Raw genomic sequence first — 25,659 nt, 5'->3', positions numbered from 1 at the left:
GGTCTTCAAGCTCTCTCCCTCCCAACCACACAAATTTTTGTGGTGACTGATCTCACTGGACTACTTGGACAGAATCATCACCCCAAGCTTTGGCTGATCTTGTTGATAACTTGGGCTCAGGCTGCTAATAGTCTTCAATTTTAGGACCAAGACTATGAGAGGAACAAGGGGAAAAAAGTTGTTGCCATTATTTTCCCATAGCATGTGGAAATGATGATGGCCAGTTAAAAATCACCACATTTTCCTCTTAGGAAAGAGAAACTGAAGCACAGAAGTGTGTGTGTGGTTATATGTCAAGCACTGGAACTCCTTTTGACTTCACATACTTTCCCCTTATTTCTAATTAACATGTTGAGGAATTTTAAAATGTAATAAACATTATTTCTAAACAACCAGAAAGTAAAGCTTGCTTATTTCTGGTTTGATGTAAACATTTATAGCACAGCTCCATCCTTAAACAGTTAATCTTATAGTGACCTATTAAAATAAAATGAATTGTGTTATAATTCATCCTAAAGCAACCTCAGGGTTAGTGTATCAGGTAACTCCTGCTTTTGCAGTCCTCATGACGTTTTTAATCAAATTCAGCTGTAATTGCTGGAGCATACACATGCCTCTTTTAATACTCTGCCTACATTTGGGACTCATATGAGTCTGTTTTCTCTTAACGTATCTAATAAATAGAAAACATGAAAAGAGCACATTTTGCAGGACTCTGAGCTTTTCCACCGTTTCATTTGTTCTAGCAATTGTCCAACAGGCTTATGAGAATCGAGCACTTGTCAGCTTTCCCCCACTTGGATAAAATTCTTTGCGGGTTTTAAGTCACTGTTTGTGTTGCTAGCACCCTGTTAAAGGGGGCATAGGCACAGGCAAGAGCAGCTGCCACAGAAGTGAGGTGGAAGTGCGGATGTGCGAGAGGGAGAGCTTTCATTGGCATCTTTTAAAAATCACTGCCAGTGATGAATGTTGAAATGTTGCTTACACAAAAGTCACCTACGGTTTGTTGATGAAAACTTGAGATGTCATGTCTGCGTTGAAGCTATTTGTGTAAACAAAACTTCTGTAACTTTCTCTGCTCAGGAGGGGGGGAGGATTTTTTTTTTTTTTTTTTTTTTTTTTTGGTCTCCAATGCTGCAGCTGTTTCCAATTTGCCAGCAATTTTCTTTTGGGCTAGTAAAGCTCCCAAGATGACTGCAACTAGCCACATGGGTTTCTCGACTCGACAGTGGGGTTTGATTACAAGGGGTAGCAAACCCAGCTCGGGATTCGGGGGAAGCATTTCCCCTGCACTTTTAAGTTCTTTACGTCCTAACTTTTTGTTAACACCAGCCTTTAAAGTTTATTTCATTGCAGTTTAGTCAGTACCGTGCTCAGTGGCCCTGTGCATGTCTCTCTGTGGGAACTAGGCTGCGATTTCGAGCACATCTGCTTAAAAATAAAGGAAATTCGCGGGGAAAGTGCCCGGGAAAGGTGCAAAAGCCCGTTAGCTGCCCCCCCCCCCCCCCCCCAACAGAAAGAATAGGAAGAGGGGTTTGTTAGCACAATGGTAAGCCCTTGGGGTTCCTCTTCAGCGACGTGTTTTTTGTAATTCACACGTGGAAACGTGAGAAAAGAATGAAAAATGACTTTGAAATGTGATCTGATTCGGTCGCTAGCTAGCTCGGTTGTGAGCGTGTAGAGAGGTGTTCGCATCCCCGCCGAATAATGAGATTAATGCAAACAGCATTTTTAACCCTGATGGATGCGGCTTTTTAAAACCATTAAAAAATGACAACGTTTATTGTTTCGGTCTCCGAAAGAGCCGTGCCTGCTGCACACCTCGTGCGTCCCCCGCCGTTTTGGTTTTCCCTTCCCTCGGAAGTTATCTTCCCGAGATCTTCCTCTTAAAATCCCGGGCTCTTACCTTGCCTAGGAAACTCCCTCTCGTTAACAAAAACAACAACAACAATAATAACAAAGAATCCAAAGAATTTCTATATTAAAAAAGTGGCTCTGGCTAGGTCCCTGGTCACTAGGTACAGGTCTGAGTCTGTTTTCCTTGGAAATTGGGAGGAATGCTAAACGCCTCGTCTACCAGCGAGTAAATTGTGTGCGGAGCTCTAGGCACGGCTCCCAAGTTGCCCTTTCACCCCTTCACTTTATATGTTCCTCTTATTAAGGAGAAAAATGTTTCAATATGTTGGAATTTGGGGCAAAGCCGGGAAGGAGAGAAAGAGAATAGAGAGTGGAAGGACATTTTCCAAATAGTTTTGGTAACCCTTCTGAGGGTTACATTTAAAATTGATGTCGTACGAAAATCCCTGGAAGTTTCTCCCCCACGTTAGTGCAAAATATTATCTGCTAACCCTTCCGAGATGGCAATGTGCACCAGAAGCGTGACACCGCTGGGAAAAAGTATCCCTGACTTGAAGATGGTTTTCCTTCTCCTCCCTAAATGTGTTAGTATTTGATAACTATTGTTAATTAGCTAAAAGGGTCTGCAGCTTTCGGCTTGAAGAGAGAAAGGCTGAATTCTTGATCTTGAGAGAATAGGCTTGAGACAATTTCATTTCGCTTATCCAGCCATGTGCATCTGCGAGCTCGGTGGATGTGGTCTGTAGTATTTTCAGTTTTGCTTCAGAGGGAAACGGGTTAACTATTTTCAAGGTAAGAGTCAGAAAAAAATCCCAAAGTAAGGAACGATGATTTTAAAACGGATATTTGAAACTTCCTTATTTTAAAAGGGGATTTAAAGTAGCACTTGAGCTCCACTCAGCGTCTCTTTTCGGCTTGACTCCTCAGCAATATTTTTTTAAGAAAGTTGTGAATTTTTTTTCTTTCTCTCTTTTTTTTTTTTTTCCTTCTTTAAAGTTGCGAGTAGCGCCAGACAGGCTCACTGGGCGAAGATGTCACATAGCCGTGATTAATCTGAGGGAGCAGCTGAAATATTGATAAGGGGAAAACGGAAATCAAATGAAAAGTAGAGGGCACAGAAGAGAGGGAAAGGAAAGCACGTCCTGGAGCTGCGAGCACTGCAGAAGCCCCCTGAGGAAATGCCTGGTTGATGCAGCCTGTCTGGATGGGCTGGGAATTTTAACTTCAGCGCTGCTTTGGATCTAACAAGTTTAATCTCTCCTTTGCAAAACTGCAGCGGCAGGGTAGTAATCCACAGCTGGTGGGGAGTTTTATTTTTGGTCTCAACCTGGATCTTTACAAACTGGTCTGCCACTGGTTGAGGGGAAAGGGTAAAAAAGGTGAGTCATTTAAATCCTAGTAATAAGAATAAGCGAGAGGTGAATCTAAAAGTGCTTTGAGGCCCTTTTATATTTCGGCTGATGCTGGCTGGGCAATGTGATTGATAAATAATCCACAGCAGACTTCTTAAGGCTGGTTCCAAATATGCAGATGTATTTATTTATATGAACATGTGTAATTATAAGAGGGAGGTAAGCGGGGGTGGGGGAACGCTAATCAGGGGCAAAGAGGGGAGCAGGGGAACTCGATATGTGAATCCTTGACCCTAGAAAATTTACTGACTAAGGAAAATTACCTTGTCCCTCAACTCTGTCTACCCCCACCCCCCATTGCAAGTTCAGAAGCAAAAGAAACTGGAATGTGTTAGGAAGGAGGACGACAAAAAAAAAAAAAAAAAAAAAACTACTTATCAGAAACACATTGTCGATTTTATAATCAGTTGCCCTTCTGTGCCAGCTGGCCGCCTAATAAATGCTTTAAAAAACAATAAAAGGGGGATACGTGCAGATAGAGAACTTTTATTTTCCAGAGTTGTTGGGCTGTTTTTGTGTGTGCGCGTGGTTTTTTTTCTTCTTCCCCCTTCCTCTCTCTGTGCTTGTAACTCACAGATGTTTCATAGCAAGGCACCGGCGGGCACGGGGACGCTTCCCCGGCTGCCGGGCACGGCCGGCGGAGCAGCGGGGCCGCGGCACGGGCAGAGCAGAGCCAGGCCCCCGCAGCGTGTCCCGAGCACTGCGAGGCGTGCTGACCGCTCCTGCGCAGCTTCACGCGTGGTTCTGGTCCTGTAGCATAACGCCGGCAGTAAACTGAGGATAAATTCGTGTCTTCTCCCCCACACGCCCCGGGAAAACGGGAGCGTCAGAGCAGCAGCACTAACGAGCTGCATGCTAAGGGGGAGGGCGTGCTTTTAAGCGATGCACTAATTGCAGTAAGCTAATCGTTTTCGGGCGCTTTCCAAGGGGACTACAGATCCTGAGAGAAGCGGGTAGAAAAAAATAGTTGTCAGACCTGTTAGTGACTACAGATTTATTTTCCCACACACCATTAAGTTTCTCACAATTGTTGTTAATCTCTGCATCTCTGTCGTGGTGACTTGGGGGGCCGGGGGAGAGGCAAAAAACCCGTTCATCGGGAGATCATCAAGTCTTAGAAATACAGAAAAACAGATGCACCTCAGTGATGCAAGCCTGAGATAAAGCTCCGCTGCGTTTGAGGAACGGCACTATCCAAAACAGAAAGGCTGAGATTGACAACTCTGGGCTTTTTATTGCTATTTGGAATGATACTTCCGTTCGCTATTTTTTAAATTTATTGTTTAATTATTATTGGTGAGAAAGGTTCTTTAAATCAATAGAGGCCGGCAGGCTAATGGCTCGGAATGGTTTCAATGAGTCACGAAAGGCAACTGCCCTTCATTTAGCCAAGTGAAACCCTTGGATACAAGTCAATAGGGTTAACTAGTCTCGACATGAAAACATGAGTATTTCAGCTGGCTTTTAATTGTTGGCTAAGAAATTCAGTTAATCAAATGTCAAACGTTTCCCTCTGCTCTCGTCAAAAGTGAAGAAGGCTCTTTTCCTGAGGGGGTGAAAAACCCAAATGCAAAAACAAACAAACTGTTGTTAAAACGCAGAAATAAAACCCTTCTTTATGAAGTCCTGTATATTACTTAACGTTTAGTTACTGTGGTGGACGTTTTTCCTGTGCCCTTTCTTTAAAGGGTACGTATAAATACCTGATGACTTTTCTTTAAATTTTATTATTTATTATTATTTAATTATTTATTATTTTAAAAACGTTTTGTTGTCTTGCTATACTTAATATTTATATATATGTATGTGATTTTATTTTTCTTTTAATTTCAGGTCAAGTTTAAGACCTTTAAAGATACCTGTTAAACAAGTAAGGATGTTTCAGACTGTGCCAGACACTTCGTCTTACGTCAAGGTAAGACATGACAGCATCTTTAAACAGGTAATGTCAAAAATTACAATCCTTAAAAATTTGTAGTAATTTGTATTAGTTGAAAGTCTCATTCCCATTCTCACTGAACTTAGCAGAAAAAAAAAATAATCTTTTACCTTCTGTGGGAGAGGGGTTAGTGTCTGAAGTATCACAGTTATAGTTCTGGAAATATGCAGGGCTGAGTCAAAAGTTGAATCATCAGGAAGTAACAATATGTTAAAGTGGTCTTGCCTTTTATAAATTATTGATGCTTGGTTTGGTGGATTATACTATAACTACTATTATAGTGAGAGTGTCCTGAATTTCATTATAGTAGTGGTTTCTTACTCTGAAGCCAATATGATAGCAGCAGCGTGCTACCAATATTGTATCATAGTGGTTTCTTAATTTGGTTTCCAATTTTCTGATTTCCTAGATACCATTTAGTTTTGAACCAAAGCTAAATTTAATTTAATATCTGTCTATTCCTCTGCTGCGCCAGCCACTGAATTCAATATGCAAGATGATATGAAACGTTCTGGTTTTGAAAGGTACATTTCTAAATGGATTTAGAGGGGGGAAATATTTAATGAGCTGAAGCAAAACATCTCTTTCAGTTACTGAAGAGATGAATTGTCACAACACTTTGTAATTCTGGCATTTCTTCCACAATATTACTTATGTTTTTCCTTGAGCAATTCTTCCATACCATTCAGTAGGCAAATTGACTTCAATTGGTTTTACTGGTGATGGCTAATGCCAGATACTACTAGATGTTGCACTCTGAATAGCTGATTATCTATGTACATTTTCTTAATTAAAAAGTGAATCTTAGAATGTATTTCAATGTGCCGCTTCTGCCTCTTTCATAAGATTAAAACAAATTCCAAAGAAGAGTTGGCACAGCCTTGTCCCTTTATAACTCAATCGAGTACTATATTATATTTGACATCATATAGTTTTTTTTCCACAACAGTTCCCAAGAATGTAAATAAACCAAGCCTGGGACATCTGGGTTACACGTTTAAGGCAAACCCTGCATGCAACAGCACTTAGAGAAAATCTAAAACACAAGCCTCTTCTCTCACAGGCTGAAGAAACACAGAAGGGTGTTAACTAGAGCTGGGTGGATAATTTGTAATGAATAATTTATTACAGGAATTCTCTCTCCCTCTCTCTCTCTCTCTCTCTCTCTCTCTCCCTTTCCCTTAGTCAATGATCCATGCGCCAATTGTGATTTTCATGTACCTACACATTATTGGAAGTGATTCCCTGAATGATTTCTGTGTATATTCCCTAGGCCACAACTCATTTTGTGGGCAGTTTGTTAGAGGTATTAGTATTGGAAATGCAGCTTGGTGGGAGGGCTCCCAGGTCAAGTGGAATTACTTGTATTCCCCAATTGGGTGAACTTGTGGAGCTCTCTGGACCAGGTTTCTATAGGGAATTTTACTGGAAATGGTCAAGATTCCAGATTCAGTTAATATTCCCCCAAATCACACTCATAGCTCAGTGTTTCAAGGAATGTTGATGATTTAATTTTGTTTATTAAATTCATGTAGCTTTGGACAAGATTCCAGAAGAACATAAACTCTGTGGAAAACAAATGAAATTAAAGTCTCATGAAAGCAAATTCACTAAAAGTTCATGTAAAGGAATAAGTTAAGTAGTCTGTGCCTGGCTTTAGCAATAATTTCTCTTTGGAGTTCCTATGTGTGGGAAATGATCTTAGATGTGCTCTGTTTACAATGAAGAGATGAAGGCTCTTTGACATCCTATATTATGGTATCATTGCCTTTTGTTGTGAGGCTAGATCCAGCTGCTGTTACAGTTAGTAGCAAGATTCCTTTTGAATTAAGTGGAACCAAGATGCAGGCCTAAATAATTTAACATTCCAATGGGATTGAGTGAGTCAGTCCATAACTGTGTCAGGATAGCCTTCTCATTAAGTATAATCCTCCAGGCAAAGTGCTTGGACAAAGTTCTCTTCATGTAAGTATGTGTTTTATCTACCAGGAAGAACTTGTATGGCTGGACATACATGCAGCATTTCAGCAAGTGGAGGGATAAGTGAACAGTGTGATGCTGAGCTCTCTGCCTTTTATTACAACCCTTCGTCATCAGCTGCCATTATTTTGGGCAGGGGCCTTGTCTTTGGCATTTTGCCTGTAAAGCTTCATTCACACCAATGTCAATGGGGAAATTACTTGTTCCTCTGCTTAAAAAACTCAGCAGGATTTTGACAGAAGTCTCTTAGGACTGATCCAAAGTTCTCTGAAGACAAAGGAGATACCTCCCACAGACTTAGAGTTTCAAGTTGGGCAGTTCAATACCAGTGGTGCAAAAAGGTACTTTAAGGTCAGTGAAGTTGTTCTTAATGTTAGGAGATGCTTAAATACAGGAGAATTGGAGCCTTAAAAAACACAGGTCAGGTCAATCTTTGGCTCCTCTGAATTTGGTGACAGTTTCCACAGATGCCAGGGCACACAGAACAATTCTGTGACTGGCTTACTTGCAGAAGAGACAGGACTGCCTAATGATTGAGGCACACAGCCAGGAAACATGGGTACAGATACAACCCTGCTGGGGTGGGCTTGGTGTTCCTGGGCAAGGCATTCCAACTCTTTGTTCCTCAATTCCTCCATCTTTAAAGTGTGGATGGAAATGCTGTGCAAGGAGGCACTGTTCAGTTTTTAGACAGCATCTGCCTTCTCTTTCCTGCTTCCCCTCACTCATCTTTGACAACTTGACGAGTCACGGTGAGCAAAAAGTTTAAAAAGTGAGAGATTAAGTTCCAAATCCTTCTCTTTTTCCATTTTTGTTCATGTCATTCCATCTACTGAGGGGGAAAAAATTTTGCTTGTCTCATGGGAGGTAGGGACTCAGTATTTATTTATGACTTCCATGGAATCCCAGCTCATGACATGGTACCTCCATCCTGCAGAAGAAAATCACAATTGGGAGCAGTGTCTTGTATAAAATGTCTTTAACAAGTGTATAATACATACATATAAGTGTTATGTTTATTCCACGCCTTGTGCAGAAGAAAGCCTCCTCTCTGTGTGTTGCAGATGAGAGGGGGTTGCTAGCAGGGTGTTCTCCAGAAGGCCGAGGAAGAACAGATCTGCTGTTGTACCGCTGAGGTACAAAACAGCCTATAACTACCATCAGGTCACAGTTTTTCTCACCATGTTTTTTAAAATGCAGAAGTGTGAGGAAGGACAAAGATGCTGGAGGAGGAGGAGTTTCTGGATTTTAAAATGGTTTAACAGGGATGGTTTGTGTTGAGTCATACTGGCAATGTTCAGCTTGCCAGTGTTGTAACCTTGATTTACGTCACAGGACATGTGGGTCTGCATCTACAGCACTGCCAAAAGATCCTATATAACTTCATGACAGCACTACTCATTCTCTCTTGTATCCCTTCTTGTATGGGCCTTAACACAATAAGGGAGTAGAAAATCATAAGTATAAAATTATTTACGATCATTTATGATTACTCATTTGTTCTACATCATGGATAAATTGTTTCTGTTCCTAAAAGCTGTTCTGGGACTTACTGATCTGCAAATAGTTAATAATCTACTGTATATCAGAGGGTCCTAATCTCATCTAAACATGAGTATTTGACTTTAGAGAATGAAACATGTAATATAATTGAGAAATTAAATTTTGAAAGACAGCACTGGAATCCTGACTGCAAGGGTATGGAAAGAGTTAGGACTATAAGCAAAGCAACATGACCTCTGCATGCTGCATTTTTAATTACCACTGCCACAAGCTACTCTGGGCCACAGCAGTCTTGACTCTCCTCCTGTGCTGCTGCCTGTGCTTTAATATGTGAGTAAAGACAGTGCAAGAAGAATCTGGGGAGTCTTATTCTTTCACTTTTCTTTTGCTCTTGGGCGACATCCAAACCCTTCTCCCCTCCTGGCATGGATAAGTCACTGCCTCTGCTCCTGGTGCCCCAGCGCTCAGTGCCCAGGTTCCTGCCAGGCGCCACCCGTGGGGACAGGGAAAGGCAAAGAAGTCATAGAAGAGGGCGTTAGGGGTCCCTCCTCTTCTTGAATGTCTGCAAATTGTTGCTGGGGTGCAGGAATCCCCCTTCTCGCCCTCTTCACCTGCAAGACTCCCCCTTCCCCTGAGCTATCGCATCAGTGCCTCCTGCTTTCGTGCTCTCCTTTCCAGCCTTCCCCTTCCAAGGTGAACCTTGCTAGGGGTGATTTTCCCTGGGGTGTCCCGCATTAAAACACTGGCTGACCTGTGCAGAAAATGGTCTTCGGGCAGACCTCTGAACGGGAACGAAGACGGTCTTTTTTCCAGCCTCGCAGAGATGGGAAGAAGGAGGCATCGTGCAAGCGCAGGACTTCTCGCTTTAAAAATGGATTTCATGCAGCCATAATGTTTGTGGTACCATACAAAGAAGCATATTCACGAAGGCAAAATGGTCTGGGTGGCTGGAAACAATATTTGGTTTGTTCTTGCTTTCCCTCTGCCTGGAAGTTTACAGAAGCCCCAAAGATTTTTATTTTTTTTTTTTTTCTTGAAGGACAAAACAGCATGATTTTCTTTGGAGAGGGCAGTGCGAAGGCCAATGACAAACCCTGACACGGCCGTGCTTTCCCTCCTACTGAAACAGTAGCAGCCAGAGGGCTGCTCCGGGCACAGGTTGCAAGGAAAGAATCCCCCAGTATTTCGTGGGTGGATTTTTTTTTTTTTTTTTCCCAGCAGAAATCTTGCGGCAGGGAGGATGCCTAATGCCCAACGGAGGGAAAGGCTCTGCAGAGGGACTCGTGCAGGGAATTAGCTGCGTCCCACAGGCACGCGTGGATGCTGGAGAGGCGGCAAATCCACAGCACACCTTTAAGAACATCTGGAGAGCTGAGCCTCGCAGAACAGGGGAAAGCAGAGACTTGACGGACTGTTTTTTCTTCCAGTTCAGGTAGATTTGTCCCTGCTGAGGGGATCCTTACCCATTCCTGCTTCTTTTCTTTGCAGTTCCAGCTTGACGTCCAGCCTGACGCTGCCGTCAGCTCTTAAGTCTTGCTCACCCCGAGTGATGATTAATCCGCACATACACCGAATCGTTCTCCTTTTTTGAGGCAGAAACGCCGTTAAGTTGTTAGACTTTAGCAAGTCTTTGATTAATGCGTCCTGACAACTCGCTGCTTAAGGATTTAGCTCTTGCTTGCACCCACCTCTCTGCTTTAAAGGGAAAAAAAAACCTTCCATTTCCCGGTGCCTGGCAAATCCTGCCCGACTTTTACCCGTGGCGAAGGCAAGCCCTGCGTGGGCAGGACTGGCATTGTTTCTTCCCCTCTTTGCCCTCAAGACACGATTGGATTGAAGTCGAAACGTCGTTTCTCCTGGAACTGTAGCACGTTGCTCCTTTCTAAAACAAACCAGGCTGTCGGGCTCAGGGGACAAGATTTTACACTCGGTGACTCCCGCCCCGCCAGACACCAGCATTCAAGCAGCCGCCCCCCTCCAGCTCTGTGACCTCCTAATGGCTCCATTCTTTCACAATTTACAGCAAAACGCTCCCCACCAATATGCTGGGTCCGGTGGATTTAGTATTCCAGCCTTTCGCGTGCTTTCCCAACCCTGTGTTTAGAAATAATGGGGAGGTGTGGAGGGGAAAGGGGAGCAAAACGGGAAGAAAAAGAAAGTGAATGCTAAGGGGGAAAAATGCTTTAAATCTTTCCTGCAAATCTCCAAATATATGAAGTCTGAGGAACAAATTCAAAGCAGGCATGGACGCCTGAAGAGAAGTTAGAGAGAAATATTCTGTTCCATTCAAGCGCATCAAGGGTCTAGCTGAAGTCTTGTTTGGCTAAGGTCAGACGAGACTGGGTTCTCCAATAAAAATAAATCTCAAATTAATTATGGCCTCAAGCGAGGGGCCAGACGTTTGGAGCTAGTGCACTGCCGTCTGTTTTTTTGGCCTTCAGTATTTTTGTTTTTTTGTGCTTAGCTTTTCAATAATTGCGGGATGGGGGAGGAAGGGAGGGCGGGGGCTGTTTTACTGGGACATGGAGCTCAAATAAAACTAGCCAGGACACTGCTTACCCACTCTACGCGTAATTGCGATGCAGCTTCAAAGCTACTGCATCTTCTCCCCGCTACTTTTAAGACATTATGTTTTACTTAACGCTGATTAGCAGTGAATAACTTTCCGGCGTCAAGTTCCCAAATCCCATGGGCTGTTGCTCTGGACCAAGAGGCAGCAGGGACCCGATCCTTCACTTGTAGGGCTGGAAAACTACTGATTCCTCTTTATTGCTGTAGCTGAGAAGCAGAGGTTTGCCCAATTAGTTTAGTTTAAAGTGGGATTCGTTTCTGGGGATCAAATCCCAGGGCTGTAGTTTGGGCTTTTTGCTTGTAAGAATGTGGGTTTAGAAAATAAACAAAACACGTTGCGTTTTTCATTCTGCAATGCAGTCGGTGCCAGAGGAAACTCAGACCAGGAAACTTTAAACATTCGCTGAAGCCGGTGGAGACTTTCCCTCTGGTACAGACTGCAGCGGGACAGACTCTGCAAGTACAGCTCCGGGCGAAGGAGGAGGGCAACCACAGTGACTACATTTATAGAGGACAGTGTATATAAAAAGGTTTATATATATCCGATATACCCAGCGCAAGGAATGTCAGTACACGTAGAGAGAAGTTGGGGAAAAAAAAAAAAAGAGGATCCTGACCCGACTTTGCAGTGACCAAGGCCGGGCATGGGAGGCTGGGGGAGCGGGCCCAGCTGATGCTGCTGGGGAAGGAGGGCGAAACAAGCCACCCCCGCCCCCTCCTCCGAAAAGAATATTTCTAACCTGCAGCTGAGGCCCGATAAGGTTTTCTTTATGCCTATGCCTATGGAATAATTAGATGGTTTTAACTAGAAAATGATGAGCACTAATCCCGTGTGAATTATTGGCAGAAAATGCGCATCTCTGGGGTTATGTACTCCCGCGAAAGACTGGCAGTGAACTACACGGAGGGGTTAACTCATTTGATGCTGGATGTGAGATAGCCTTGGCTCCCTCCGGTATGGCCGTATTAATTTCAGTGGGATCTCACCAAACCCGGCGTTTTCACCTTCTCTGTGTGAGGCTGCAGTCGGCGTAACTCAATTATAAGGACGAAGAGAGGAGGCTGGGGGCATGCCAGGCGCTTGAGATCAGTATTGAAACAATTAAAAACTCCGGACGAGAATTTCGTTTCATTCATAAGCACAGTTAAAAAATAATAATCGAGGAGCAACTGATTTCTACCAGCCTGTCCCAATGTAAGCATTTGAAATCTTCCGTGGTTGCCAAGATCAAATGGTTTTCCAGATGTCTGGTGGTAACCACATTAAACGGCTCACAATTCCTTTGCTGTACATACATATGCATCCAAAAGCGGAGCATCAGCTGCGTTTCCCTGCCAGGTCTCACTCGCCCGGCTTTGCCCCTCGGCAGTCGCCGGGTGATCACCTAGCGTGGTTCAGAGCCTGGCGCACGGAGTTTTATTTTAGGAATATTGCAGCCTTTCCCCAAAAGTTTGAGATAACTTCAAGGTTTTTTGTTTTGTTTTGTTTTTAAAGGGGGTGGGAGATGAAGCAAAAGCTCTGTTGTTACATTATTCGGGAGGCGAATAGCAGATTGTCTGTTACAGCGTTCAACAACTTCGCTCGCCACCTGATCTCTTGGACTTTTCACAAATCTTTTGTGAGACCAAACGCAAGAGGTAAAGCAGGGAACACCCCGATGGGTCCAGCCTGGGTGACCCAACGGGCTTCATTCTGAGGCATCCTCAGACATGCAAAACAAGTCCCTGGGGGTCCTGGTGCCCGTCTGGCAATAAAATGCGAAGTCGGGCTCCTAAAATACCCCTAGGTGGGACGGAGGGGTCTGCCCGACATCCGCCGCTCTCTGGGAGCACCGGGAGCGACGGCGGGCGCTGCGCTGGGTCCCGCAGCGGGCGGTGGGGGGCAGGATGCCGGGCTCCCCGCCGACCCCGCACCTCCAGGTGGTTTCTGGCTGCGGCTCTCAGCCCCCCGCCTCTCCCAGCCCGAGAGAGACCTGCCGGGCACGCAGCCCACGAACAAAACGCCCCGCGAGGTCCGCGGAGGACGGAGGCTCCTTTCCACGGTGTTTCCCTTCGCGGTCAGGATGCTCAGCCTGTCCTTTCCCTCACCCCCCAGCCCACTTTTTTTTCGGGGCTGGTGGAGAGCGCTGTCTAGAGAGGAAATCATTTGGGTTTTGAAAGGATGCGTTTCACTCTTCCCTTTAACCTCTTGCTTTTCTGGTTGCTGCAGCCATGTGGTGAGGCTGAAGGGGGAGTGGAGAAGAGAGTGGCTGCGGGGGGGAGAGAGCGGGGAGGGAAAGAGAGAAAGAGTAACGGGGACAGCAAAGGGTTAAGCGTGATTTCTTTAATTGAACTCCAGTTCTTGTGGCCCTAGGCAAGGGGGGACCTGACCCCGCTAGCAGCATCCAGATGTGCTGCTCCCCGGGGACCCCGCGCAGCCCCCTGCCTTGTGAACCGGCGGGGGAGGAGCGGGGGGGCCCGGGCTGTCCCCTCTGCCCCCCTCTGCCTTCACCTCCCGGCTGCAGGCGGCCTCAGTCGCTGGCAAGCAGCAAGCAGAAAGCTCCAGGTCTGGTCACGTTCAGCCCCGTGTCTGCATCTGAACTCCCAAATTGTAGCTGAATTGATGAGGCTAATTTCGGAGGAGGGGGGAGGGCGGGGAGGGAGGGGCAAGGGGAATCTACGGCTCTCTCCTGCCAGCTTCGGGCTTGGAGAAATAAAGTATTAATAAGGCATCCCTGCCGCAGCCGAGTAGAAACACTAGTGGCATTATTGAATTTCCCTTTTGGAAGGGGCGGGTGCAGAATAACTTTGGATATAATTTTGATTCCCCCCCCACCCCGCCCCGTGGTTGGACTAAAGACGGGGGGAAACAAAAAGCCTGGACACAACTGGCACTGGACAAGGTAATGCTCTCCACCGAGAGATCTGATGTTCAGGAGTGCCCTCCTGCCTTGACACTTTCTTTCTTGGCTTCACCCTCCCTATTTTACACCCTCTGTGCTTCTCCTCGGGCTGCAGCGGTTTGCAGAAGTGGGGAATAAAGGACGCCCAGAGCGTTGCATGATGTGTTCCGCTGCTCGCTGCTTGTTATTTTTGCAGGGGGGGAAGTGGAGCTGGACAGGCGCGTATTGTCTCCTTTCCTCGGGTCCTTGGGAGGGTTTTAGCCTTGTCCGGAAAAAGGAAAGCGCGTTTCTTTTCTGGCGATCGCTCCCGTTTGAATGAAAGGCAGAATCGCACGTCAGGGCTCGCCAGGTCGAAAAAGATTTAAAGGCTGGCGTGTTGGGTCGGTTTTACTGCAGTGCCCATTCTTACACGAAATTCCAGGTGTTCAGACAATTAATTTTTTTACTTTTTTTATTTTTTTTTCTTCTTCTTTTGTTTTTCTTCTCTGAGTGGGGTTTTAACAGCTTAGCAAGGAACTGGTGTTAAGAGAGGAGGCTGGAAAAGGTGCTCCCAGCCCCCGAAATAAATGGATGGGGACCCGTTGATCTGAGGTCTGTGTGATTAGGAACCCCTATATCCCAGCCGTGAGATGACTGAGAGTGAAGGGGACAGGGGTGAAAGTGGACGAGAGTTTCCACTTTCCTGCAGCCCCATTTCCAGCGTGGCTTTAATTGCTGGAGTCATTTGTCTGTCCTGCATTACTGCACTCACCGTTCCTTTCTGGCAGGAGCGGACCCCGGCTCACGCTCCTTTCTGCGAGCCCTGCCTTGGGCGGGCGTGAAGAGGGGCCACGTTATGTTTTAAATACCTTTTAATCGTCAGGCTCTTCTTTTTCTTTCTTTCTTTCTTTTTTTTCTCTCTCTCTCTTTTTTTTTTTTTTTTTTTTTCTCTCTCACCCTGCGTGCTCCGACTGAATTGTATTTACTGTTTTCTTCCCTTCATTTTTGCCTGTGACTGGAAAACGCATTAATAAAAAAATCTGTGGGAAGAGACGGAAATTCAGTGAGTCAGGCTAAAGCTGTTCCAGCAAGAGAAAAAAAAAAATGGCAAAAAACATGTTAAACTAAACTGTGGGATGACACAGTGCTCACTAATACGGGCTGGGGTGCAAGGCAAGGTCTCCGTCGTGCTGGCTGCGCTAGCGACAAACAAGAGCTGACAGAGGTAGCTATTGTTCTGCCCCTTCTTATCTAAATGGAGCAAATATCCTGTATGTAAAATATATATATTTTGATCAAGAAGGCAGGACCAGCGGAGAGACGAAAGTTTCCTCCTCGAGTGACTTCACTTCCCAAAATTAGCAGAAAAAACGTTTCATCCGGTTAACTGTCTCTTTTTCGCTCTGCTGCAACAACCAAAGTCAAAAAAAAGAGAGGCAGAGAGAGCGAGGGAGGGAGAGGGAGAGAGCCGGAGAGGGGATAAGCGGAGGAAAGTAAAATCACTGGGAGGACAGAGAAAAGTGAAAGAGGGAGAAGAATAACGACTTCAGGAGGCTTCGGTTGCAGGCTAAACCGGGTCAATGTGTGGAATATTGCTGGTACCGGCTGGAAGTTATTCTAGATGGACGGCACTATTAAGGTAAGGGCTGCAGGGGCCGGGGGCCAGCTCCGGCCGGGCCCCCTCCTCCCGCTCTGCCGGCCGGGGCTCTCCCACCCTCCCGGGGCTCTCCCACCCTCCCCTCCCTCCACTCCCTCCCCTTCTTCCCTCCGTCCCCTCCCCGGGGCTCGGGGGCTCCGCGGCGGGGCTCGGAGGGCCCCCGGGAGCTGCCCGGCTCGGCGGCCCGGCAGTGACAGCTCCTGGCTCCGGGCTGCCAGCCCCCGGGGCCGCCGGGCGCCGCCAGGGGGGCGGCTGGGGCCGGCGGGGCTCGGAGCTGCCTGCCCCTGGCGGTTCCATGTCAGCCGGCTCTGATTTCCTCGCCTGGCCCTGCCCGAAGCGCGCTGCTGGGTCTGCTGGTGTGTTGCCTTTAGCAGTTTTGGGGGGGGAGAGCGAGGGACCGGGCGGTTTGGAGGGGACACATCACCCTAGCTTGGGGCGAGGCAGCGGGAAGGGGAAGCAAAGAGTGTGGCAAAAAAACCACGAACATAACCAACCTCTGGTGGCCTTGAGCAAGCGAGGACTCTGCTGGCACGCTGCTGAGAATGGTTCCCCCTCCCTTTACCCCCACCAAACCGGCTGGTCCTCCAGCCTTTGCAAAGATGAACCCAGCCTTCGCCAAGTCCCTCGAGGTGCTGTTTCCCAAAGCCCAGGCAGCAGCGGGTTCACTTTCTTGCTTTGGGGGCCCCTTGTGCAATTCGTACGGGCTCTTCTTGAGGGAGCGCTGTAGTGCAGGGCAGCTCAAACAGAGCAGCCTTGGAGCGAGAGACTCTGTGGGTGTGTTTGGGTTGGAGGATTTCGAAAGATGCCTATCGCCTGGGTGGGGTGTTGATCTCTTCTTAAAAGTCTTTTTTTTTTTTTTTTTTTTTTTTTTTTTTTTTTGCTGACCTGGGGAGAAAGAAGCTGCAAAGTGGCAGGAACTGAAACTTTCTCCTTTACATTTCAGCTTGTGACAAGTGCACTGTTTGGAAGGGTCTCAAGAGAAAGGGGGAGGGAAGGAGGAGATGGGCAGAAAGAGAATATGGAAAGAGGAAAGAAAGAGGGAATGAAAGGGGAAATGTCAGAAAGGAGGAGAGAAAGCAGGAACGTTGAAAGCACAAAATTTGAGGTATGGCAGGAATAAGGCACATCTCCCCTACCACCTCTTCAGCTTTGTAGCAAAAGTAACCCAGTCCTCATTCAGGATATGCTTAGTGCACCGCAACCTTCTTTGATTTGTGGCGCCCTAAATATTGCACAGTGAAAGTGCAGAAATTTCCCATCTGCATGTTTGCTGTGGTGCACACATGGACCCGCTTTTCTTCGCATGCCACAAGCCCCCCTGCAGCATCCTCTGAAAGGTGCTGATGTGTTGCCATGGCCCAGGTAGCCCACGGTGCCTACTGGGAGCTCCTCCTCTCCCGTCACCCTGCGTGGCAAAGTGGTGTCGCTGTCACCCCCAGCCCCCTGCTCTGGAGATGAGGAACTGCGATGCTTTGCAGCTAGGACCGCAGTCATGCTGGGGAGGCTGTGGCGAAAGGAGGAACTCAGCCGCATCCTGGGTCACTGCCCCAGCTCCTGGATCTGCCCACTGACAGCTGAGCAGCCTTTTGTTATGTATTGCTGCTCCACTTGTAGTCCAGAAAGCATTTGGCTGTTTGAGCTAAGAGAGGTGGGATCCTGGTACACTGGAGTCTCATCTTGGGTCCACTGAGCAGCTCCAGGATCATCAGCAACTTGTTGCAGATCCCTGTCTCCTGTTGAGCTCCTCCCGTAACTTACCACTTCTCTGCACTTTGCACAAGTGGTTGAAAGCTCCTGTAGTGTCCTCAGGATTATAGGAGATTTCTTGCAAATTTTCTTGCTGGGGAGGAACGAGTGGTTTCCAGGGAGTGTCAGACCCATGCACTGGCAGATTTGCTGCAGTTTACCGCTGAAAGGAAGGGGTTAGGCCACCTTGCCTGAGTTCTCTCAGGTGAAGGGCAATGAGAGAGGATGTGGCTTGAGATGCTTCAATGTTTTTAATGTGCTGAGCTCTCTATATAATCTGTGCCTTGGGGTAGACTTGCTAAATTCTAGGACATAGTAAACAAACCTGTACTGTATTCAGGAGACTGCAATTTAGAAGCAATCGTACCCTTCAGGTACCTCTTCTGAAGGCTGTAAGCACTGCTTTCTCTCAAAGCTGTGCACTCCGGTTGGTAAATAATATGGCAGAAAAGATGCATATAGATGACAAAGATGGCAAGAAAAACAGAGGAAAAGGTTCTTTTGTTATTTAGATCAAGAGCGGGCTGAGGGGGCAGATGTAATTGTGTGCAGGTGTGGTTCAGAAGTACTTCACCCATGAACTGAAGTATACCTGGCTGTGTAGAAGGCAGTGCTGTGCAGCTCTGATCAGAAATGTTCAAGGGGTACACCTTGCAGCTGATTGCCTTCCTGAGCAGCGTGAACATGACGAGTGACAGTATTTTGTTAAGTCTTTGCAAAACTCTTCCATGGACTAATTGCTTTAATTGAGCCAAGGACTTTTAACTGCACACTGCCAATGTAGAAGGAGCCTGAGTCCAGTCTACTATAAAAATGCCTCCCTTCACCCTGTAACCCATGGTGCTGGACCTGTACTTGCCTCTTAATCTTTTTATGCCATTCAGAAAGAGCTTGGACAGTAGACTTTCTGATAGCTGGTGTTGCATAAGTGGAATAATTTAACTATAAAACTGCCCAGTTGCAGGGTGACTTTGTACTAAATGGGTAGTTCTGCTGTAGCCTTGAGCTGTCTTCAGGGCTTGCTGCATGCTCCTGGGGAAGCAGAGCGTGGCTGGAGGATAGAGGTGGTCAGGATGATCCTGGTCTATGCTTGCATCCTCTGCGGACACCATGTGGAAATGTGAGTTGAAGTTGTCAGGGTTCTTTACCCCACAGCTCAGGGAATGTCATGCACATACAGAGATATTAGGGGGGATCAGCTCCGGACTGTAAGTCTTCTTTCCTCATCATGCCCTGGCTTATGTCACGTCTGGCATTGCTAAGCCAGCACACCAGCTCCAGAATGCATCTTTATTTCTTCACAAATAATTATGTATTGCAAGGGGAGTTATTTTAGATCACTTGCTGAGGTGGTAGGAGGCAATTTTTGCTGCATTCTTCAAATAATCTATTTAATACCCGACATTGGAGTTGGAGTGGCTGGTTTGAAAAGTGACCTCTACATTGATACATTAAGGTCTTTTCTGCAGAAAGAAGTGCAGCAAATCTTTATTTTTATTAATTAATTTCCATATTAATTCCACATTCTGTGAACAACACTTGCAGAATATGATTAGGAGCCAAAGAAACTGATGATGGTTTATGTTTGGATTAATTTTAAATAATTATTTTATTTTTCTTGTATGGCTCCAGACACTTCAAATCACATCTTCTTTGGGTTAACATTCTGCTTTGACTTAACTTACATTGTGTTTTGGGGGTTTGGGTTTTTATTGCCTCAAATTAAATCAAAAGAGGGTACATCTAATGTCAACAAGATGCCCATGTGTGGACTTCCTCACAATAACAAATAGTGTGGTTTCAAACTGCTTTAATCGTTTCAGTTCCACTTTACATGTGGACTATAATTAAATTAAAAAAATAAGCATGCCAAAGCCTAAATGTTAATAAATAATAATAATAATAAATAAGCACAGTTTGTAACTGCTGCCTTCATTCTGTGAAAATATGTTTATCCTTATGCTCTGGACATAAGAGACCATCTGAAGGACATTCAGTGAACATTTTGCATTACCAAAGTAGATGACAGCTATACTTGTCTCTTTTTCTTTCCATGAGAAGACAACTGATGTGCTGGTGTTGCTATAGCAAAGGGTGGGGTAGGGTTTCTATTGCAATCACTGTTTCTTGTCATTCGTGAACTGTAGGCGTTCGCTCTTGTCCTGAAACTTGGCCATCAAGATCTTGAACTAAGGACATGTTTCCTTTTTGGGCCAGTTTAAATGTCTGTTTTGCCATTTTTAAATTGTCCTGGCTTTGGCCTTTTAGAGATGGCCTTTCCTGGCAAGAAGGCATTGACTTGCAGGGCAAGAATCTGAGTCTCCAGAAGGAGAAAACTCCACACAGATGTTTGTTCACTGCAGGCTTTCCATGTTGCTGTCCCTCAAAAGCAGTTTTGAATAAAACCATCTGAAATTTCCAAGGCATAAATTCTGTGTTCCCCGATAGCAGGGTCACTGCTTAGGTGACATATATAGTGCATGACGGCTTCTTAAGACACAACAGCAAAAAACTGTTAGAAATGTTTGGTAATTGGCATATTTTCATAATGCTACTTCTCTTACTGCTTCATTTTCCCTCAGCAATATGTGTGCAAATGCATGCTTTCTGCCTCAGTATGAGCTCGTGATCATGCCATTGTGCTGGGTGCTGCCGACTCGAGGTGATTGGTACTAACTCCTGTTTGCTATGCGAGTAAAGCACTGGGGAAGTCTTTCCAGAGTCTGTAAGCCGAGTAGCTCTGTTGCTCTGTAGTAGAATTGTTCCTGCTATGGGAAGGAAGATTAGTCTGAAACAAACCTAATACACAACAAAACAGCACAACTGCTTAGATTTTAGGCACTTGGGGTTTCACTCAGAAGCTTTAAAGAGGTGCTGAGAGCGTCTTAGAGCGTTGTCTCTGCACGGCTGTGGATTTTACCCTAACAGGATGTGGTCACTTTGAGTAGTAGCATGCATGTCCTGAGGATTTCATGCTTTTATTTTAGTTATTTATTTTAATTTCATGATACTCCTGCTGTAGGCTGGGGGGAGGTCCAGCTTCCATGACTCCTTGCAGCATTTCTTCTATGGAGAATGTTGCTGGAGTCTTAGTGTGAAAGAGTACAACTCTTCATTAGACTGCTATAGGAAAAGGGCAGAAATCAAGAAGAGCAATGAGTAAGGTTGCACTTCACACCTCACTAAAGTAAGGCCTTAGATGACATGCTGATAAAGTGAGGTGTGCTGGGGGTAGGGCATTTATAGCAATTTTTGCAGAAACAAGAATTTATTCTCTTCAGGCGTCTCCTTCTGCCTTTAAAGAAGGCTTTCCTCTTGATTTCAGTTCACACCTCAGAAGCATCAGCCCTAGAACTTATGAACATGTAACTGCATGACATGGAGCATCATCCAGGCTTTTTCTCCCTGTAAAACATCAGTGCATGAAGCTCTTCCACAGCGCCCCGTAGATTGCCTTAGAAAAATGAAAGTTTCTTATTCTGTTTGAGTTTACTCAACTACTTAATGAAAGACTCTGTGTCCCACCTCAGTGCAAACATGCACAAGCAGGAAAATTAAAGGAGCCGAGGGAGCCTTAACTTCAGATTTGTAGACATTTGTGGGTTTGCTAGACGCCTCACATTGCACAAACATGGTGTTAGTGCTGGAGCAAGCATGAATGTGTGCAGGGCTTGCCTAGAAGAGACAGGTCTAATATTTTAAGCTTAAGTCGTACAACTTGGTTTGAAGCCAGCTTTTCCCCCAAATGTAAAATTCTCTTTAGATCTTTTGTTCTGAATTGAACAACAGATCCATTTCCAGTGTCTGCACCTCTCCTGCTCTTATGCACATGTGAACATGAGCACACAATGCATGCATAGCACCGGTGGGTAAACAGAGCTGCTTGGAGTGCACTTCTCAGGTTGTACAGTCTTGTCATACTTCCATGGGTGATGCCTAAGTACACTTTCTGAGTGAACAAATGTTTTCTTACAAGACTGTGAGTGCATATTTATAGCTGTTTTTGAAAGTAAGGACTAAAATATCACAACGCAAATGTGGTTTTCTGCCTTCTTTTGGAAATAATTTGCCTGGTGGCAGACCCAAGTCATTGCTAACCTGCATGCTGTGTCATCACAGACCCTGGGCAGCCAGGTTGCAGACCAACCTAAGTGCCAACCTAAGTCAAGCTGGTATATACAGCAACAGGACAGGACACTGCATAATTTACTCCACTGAGCTCCAACTATTAAAGCTTCAAAATGTAAATGCATCTGCAGCTTCTTTTCTTTCTCTCATCATCAAGGCCACATACTTACTGATGCGTAACTACGCAGCTTGTAACACTGATCTAGAAACAGGTCTCTTGTAGTAAAAGCCACAAACGTTACCTCCCTCCTCCCCCACCTCCGCTACCAAAAGATTTTCCTTTAGCTGTAAGTCAGAGACCTAAACAAAAGGGATATATGTTACTGTATATTACTGCTGAATACATTTAAGTATGTCCCAATAAACCTTCTGTTTCTCAAATGACAACCAGCACCAAAGGTAAAACTCGGAAATAATGACCTGACAGGGACCATCAGAATTTGATAACAGAGACATTTCAATGTGTGTAACTCTGGTTTGCTTCCATATTTTGAAGTCAGAGCCCTAAAAATGGGCGTGTAAGTGCACATTTACCTGACTAGGCAGCCGGTTTGATTTGTAAAGCTCTCATTAGCTTTTGAAGGTAACTGTTCCCTCTGAAAACCACACTGCTTTCTAGGTGCTTCATGAAGAATTTTGATTCTATATGGAAACATGTTAAGATTTATACAACTAGTTAAGGGGCATTGAATATACAACTCTTACTGGAAACAGGTGGGAGAAGTAAGGCTAAATCCCCCAGACATCTTGCCTTTGGTTCTCCTCAGCATTGGCATGATGCTGTAAAAAATGACCCTGACCCTTCATGTGTATCAAGCATTCTTTCTTTTCCTGATTTTTTTCTAAAAAGCAGTTCAGAAGAAGCTCCTGCAGTAAATGCCATGGATATAGCTAAGCTTACTGCTTTATTTGCACGTGTCTTTTTCCTGTTCTTCCAGCATAGATTAACCCAGCGATCAACCTGCAATAGGGCTGTAAAGGAACAAGCAACAATTAAAAGAAAAAAAAGTGTAACACCCCCATCTCCAAGCCAACAAAGCTGCACACCAGGAACTGAACGTTAGGGTATTGGCCCACGCTTGTCAATCATGCAGAGTGGGTGAAAATAACATAACGGGCAGGAGAGCCTTTAATTAGTCATTTGCTGATTTCTCACTCAGCAAAAACCTGCCCTTCTTAACTAATGCTGGTTTTGATCTGAGGGGAGGAGATAAATCAGCAAGAATACAGTTTTTTTAAGTTGGTCGATGAGTGAAAAAAAGAAACTGGAGTAAGGTATGGTGGGGTCAGTGGAGGGTGTGGTGAGTTGGGGAAACCAATTTCTGTATGATGAGAAAAGTCTTATTTGAACATTTTTATAGCAGCTTTATTTCAAACAAGAAGATAAGGAAGAGATTAAGAGATGTTAAAACACCATTTCTACAGCTAAACACAGGCTCTGGCTCTCTGGTTTCATCTGAATAGCTCTTCTTGTTGTTCCAAGCTTGATTGACTTTTAACTGCATCTGAACCAACCTCACATCAGCCTTTTTATCAGCCAAAGTGAGACTTCCTGTGCTCCACAGTCTGGTTTCCTGATGTGTTTCCTTTTTCCTTTTAGCAGAACAAAGGAAGCTGTAACTCCTCCACTGCTCCTGTTCCAAATCTCCTTGGGACTTCGTATAATGTTAGCATCGAACATTTGCCTTTTATTTTTTCTGTCCTGACTCCGAGTCAGGCTGCCTAGAGTGATAGTGCCCTCTTCATATCTATTTGAGTTTTGCATTGCCAACTGCAGAGGGGCAAGAACTTTGTTGCTGAAATGAAGCCACTTCCAGGGTAGCAGCTGTCATGCTCTAGTCTAAAAAAAAATAAAAAAATGTAGCAACCCCCCCCCTGTATTTTAGGAGAGACAGGGCTTTTAATGTTGTGGTATAGCAAATAATCAGGTGTTGAGATCTCATTGATCTGCACAGGCTTGTATGTGTGAGCATATTTGCTATTTGAACTTGGAACTAGAATTTTATGTCCTGAAATGTGTAGACCACTGTCAGAAATGCTTCCCAAAATGATTACACATATACAGTACAAATGGCATTCCCTAGCATTTACTGGAACTCGCAGCCCTAAACATTTTATCATGAATGATTCTCTTAAACATCTACACTGATTGACACTCTTTCCTTCCAACTCCTTTCCCCTTCACTGGTACAAGGCTGCAGTTTTATTTCATTCCTGTCAATTGGATTAGGAACATATGCTATTGATATGAAGGATTCAACACAAAATCCAAATTATTCCATGCAGTAAGGAGCCTGTCCCTTGGGAAAGCACCACTTTTCCACAGCTAGAGAACCCCACCCAGATGACAAGTCTACTGTTTTGCTGAGATGCACCATGCCTTCATAATCTTCGTATGTCAGAACTGATGCTTACTCTTTATAAGAATCACAAGTTCACGGTGATTTAAATCTTAGGCGTTATTCAAGATGCTTGCTATATCTCGTGCATGCTCTACAGTAACTTGTCTTCTTCTTCAGAAAGAGTAATGTGATCTCAGATCAGGACTGAATAGACGTCAATAAAAATGCTTCTGAATGCAACCAAAAGGAGCTAAAAAAGTGTGGAGCAGACCAAAGCGCAAATATGGGTCTGATTCTTAGCAATATATACTATCTTCAAATTCCCACTGAAATTGGTGCAATTTTTTCATGCTCACAGTTTATCCATTTATCCAAGCCACCAGAGTTCAGCAGGCTTAAAGAGAGGAGGGGCAAAACCGCAACCTGCACGACCTGTTGTCCATCCGTATGTGGCATAAAGTGAATTTGCCAGTTCATCCTCTGCAGATAAGTAGCTTGTGTCCAAGGTTCATTTATTCAAATCATCAACGTTCAGGAATGGCAGAATATGGATTAAGATAAAAGTAGTGGACTTGGCCTGTTTTCTGTATATGTCCTAATCTACATGGTGTGTATACCTAAAGAGACAGGCAGTGGTTAAAATAGACTGAAACAGTCGAGGGTTAGTGCACCACACCAGCTAACAAGAAAGCAGAGTTGCCAGGGGGCTCTGCTCACCCCAGCCTAAAAGAGGAGCGGGACCTATGTTACTTAAAGCAAGGAAAAGAACAAACATAATTGCCTTCCTACAGAACTGCCTTTCTACAGGTTTCAGAGTACAGATTTGAGGTTTTCTCATGTAATAACAAAATCCTATGCATTTACATTGAAAAGTGTAATTTTTAATCACATAATTTTGGATTACACAGGAAAAAGTAACAGAAAATCATATCCCTTTTGTAAAATACAGGGAAAAATCAAGGAAGTTTAGCCTTTTCTCCTGTGTTCTGTTTATGGAACAATTTCTATACAGTCTAATTTAATTTCTATGAAAACTCCACTGATTTAATCCCTGTTAAATTCTGAGGATTTGTCCATCAGGGTCGTGTTGCAGATCAGCCTCTGGGACGGACTCCTGATTAGAACCAGAAGTCATGACTCGTATGCTTAATTCCGTGTATTATGGTAGATGTCCCTAGAGGCTCCCACCAAGATGAGGCATGGCACGAAGATGGAGTAGGAGCCCATAATCTAAACAGGCAAAGGAAAATAAATAAATAAATAAATAAAATAAATAAATAAATAAATAAATAAATAAAGTCAGGAGATGAAATATAGGAAGAAACTGGTCCTGGTCACTCAACAAGTCAGCATTAAGGACACAGAGGGTCCTTGTGGCCATCCACACATCCCTGGCTATAGAATTGCCATGGCATTTGTAGAAGAGGGTGGACCTTATGCATACTTTCATGAGCTTTGAAAGGGAAGTTTTACTGCTGATACACAGAAAAATCACTGGAGTCAGAAACTGCTGATATATGTACAGGCTCAAAAAACAGATAGATCACCATTTATAAATTGATCCCAAAAGAGTGAAAGTCATTTGGAGCAGTTACTGTAGTTGCTGTGGGTGGTTTTGATGCATACTGAGAATCTACACTACAGTCTGTGTGACTCCTGGTCC

At 44.8% G+C, this 25,659-nt stretch overlaps 1 protein-coding gene and 1 long non-coding RNA gene across 7 annotated transcripts in view; one reads left to right on the top strand and one right to left on the bottom strand.

Moving 5' to 3' along the window:
• Nucleotides 1-2,826: 2,826 nt before the first annotated feature.
• FLI1 (Fli-1 proto-oncogene, ETS transcription factor) overlaps nucleotides 2,827-25,659 on the top strand; it is an 89,076-nt gene continuing 66,243 nt past the window's right edge. The window contains exons 1-2 of one of the 6 annotated variants that reach the window (XM_068659038.1): nucleotides 2,827-3,236; nucleotides 5,103-5,211. In XM_068659038.1, coding sequence (XP_068515139.1) covers nucleotides 5,146-5,211 — 66 coding nt within the window. In that variant the 5' untranslated portion in view covers nucleotides 2,827-3,236; nucleotides 5,103-5,145. Of the gene's footprint in view, nucleotides 3,237-4,940; nucleotides 4,959-5,102; nucleotides 5,212-13,998; nucleotides 14,145-15,254; nucleotides 15,763-25,659 lie in introns of those variants that run through there. The other 5 variants (XM_068659040.1, XM_068659043.1, XM_068659041.1 and 2 more) reach the window with 5 other exon arrangements.
• Nucleotides 6,709-16,609, bottom strand: LOC137843606 (uncharacterized). Its single transcript, XR_011089585.1, has 2 exons — nucleotides 16,275-16,609; nucleotides 6,709-8,119 (listed from the first exon to the last, which is right to left on the bottom strand). It is a non-coding gene; the product is annotated as an uncharacterized lncRNA (long non-coding RNA).

The sequence above is a fragment of the Anas acuta genome, chromosome 23, assembly GCF_963932015.1.
Source record: "Anas acuta chromosome 23, bAnaAcu1.1, whole genome shotgun sequence".
Taxonomy (NCBI): Eukaryota; Metazoa; Chordata; class Aves; order Anseriformes; family Anatidae; genus Anas; species Anas acuta.
The sequence above is the reverse complement of the archived record's forward strand: the minus strand, read 5'-3'. Positions and strand labels throughout refer to the sequence as shown.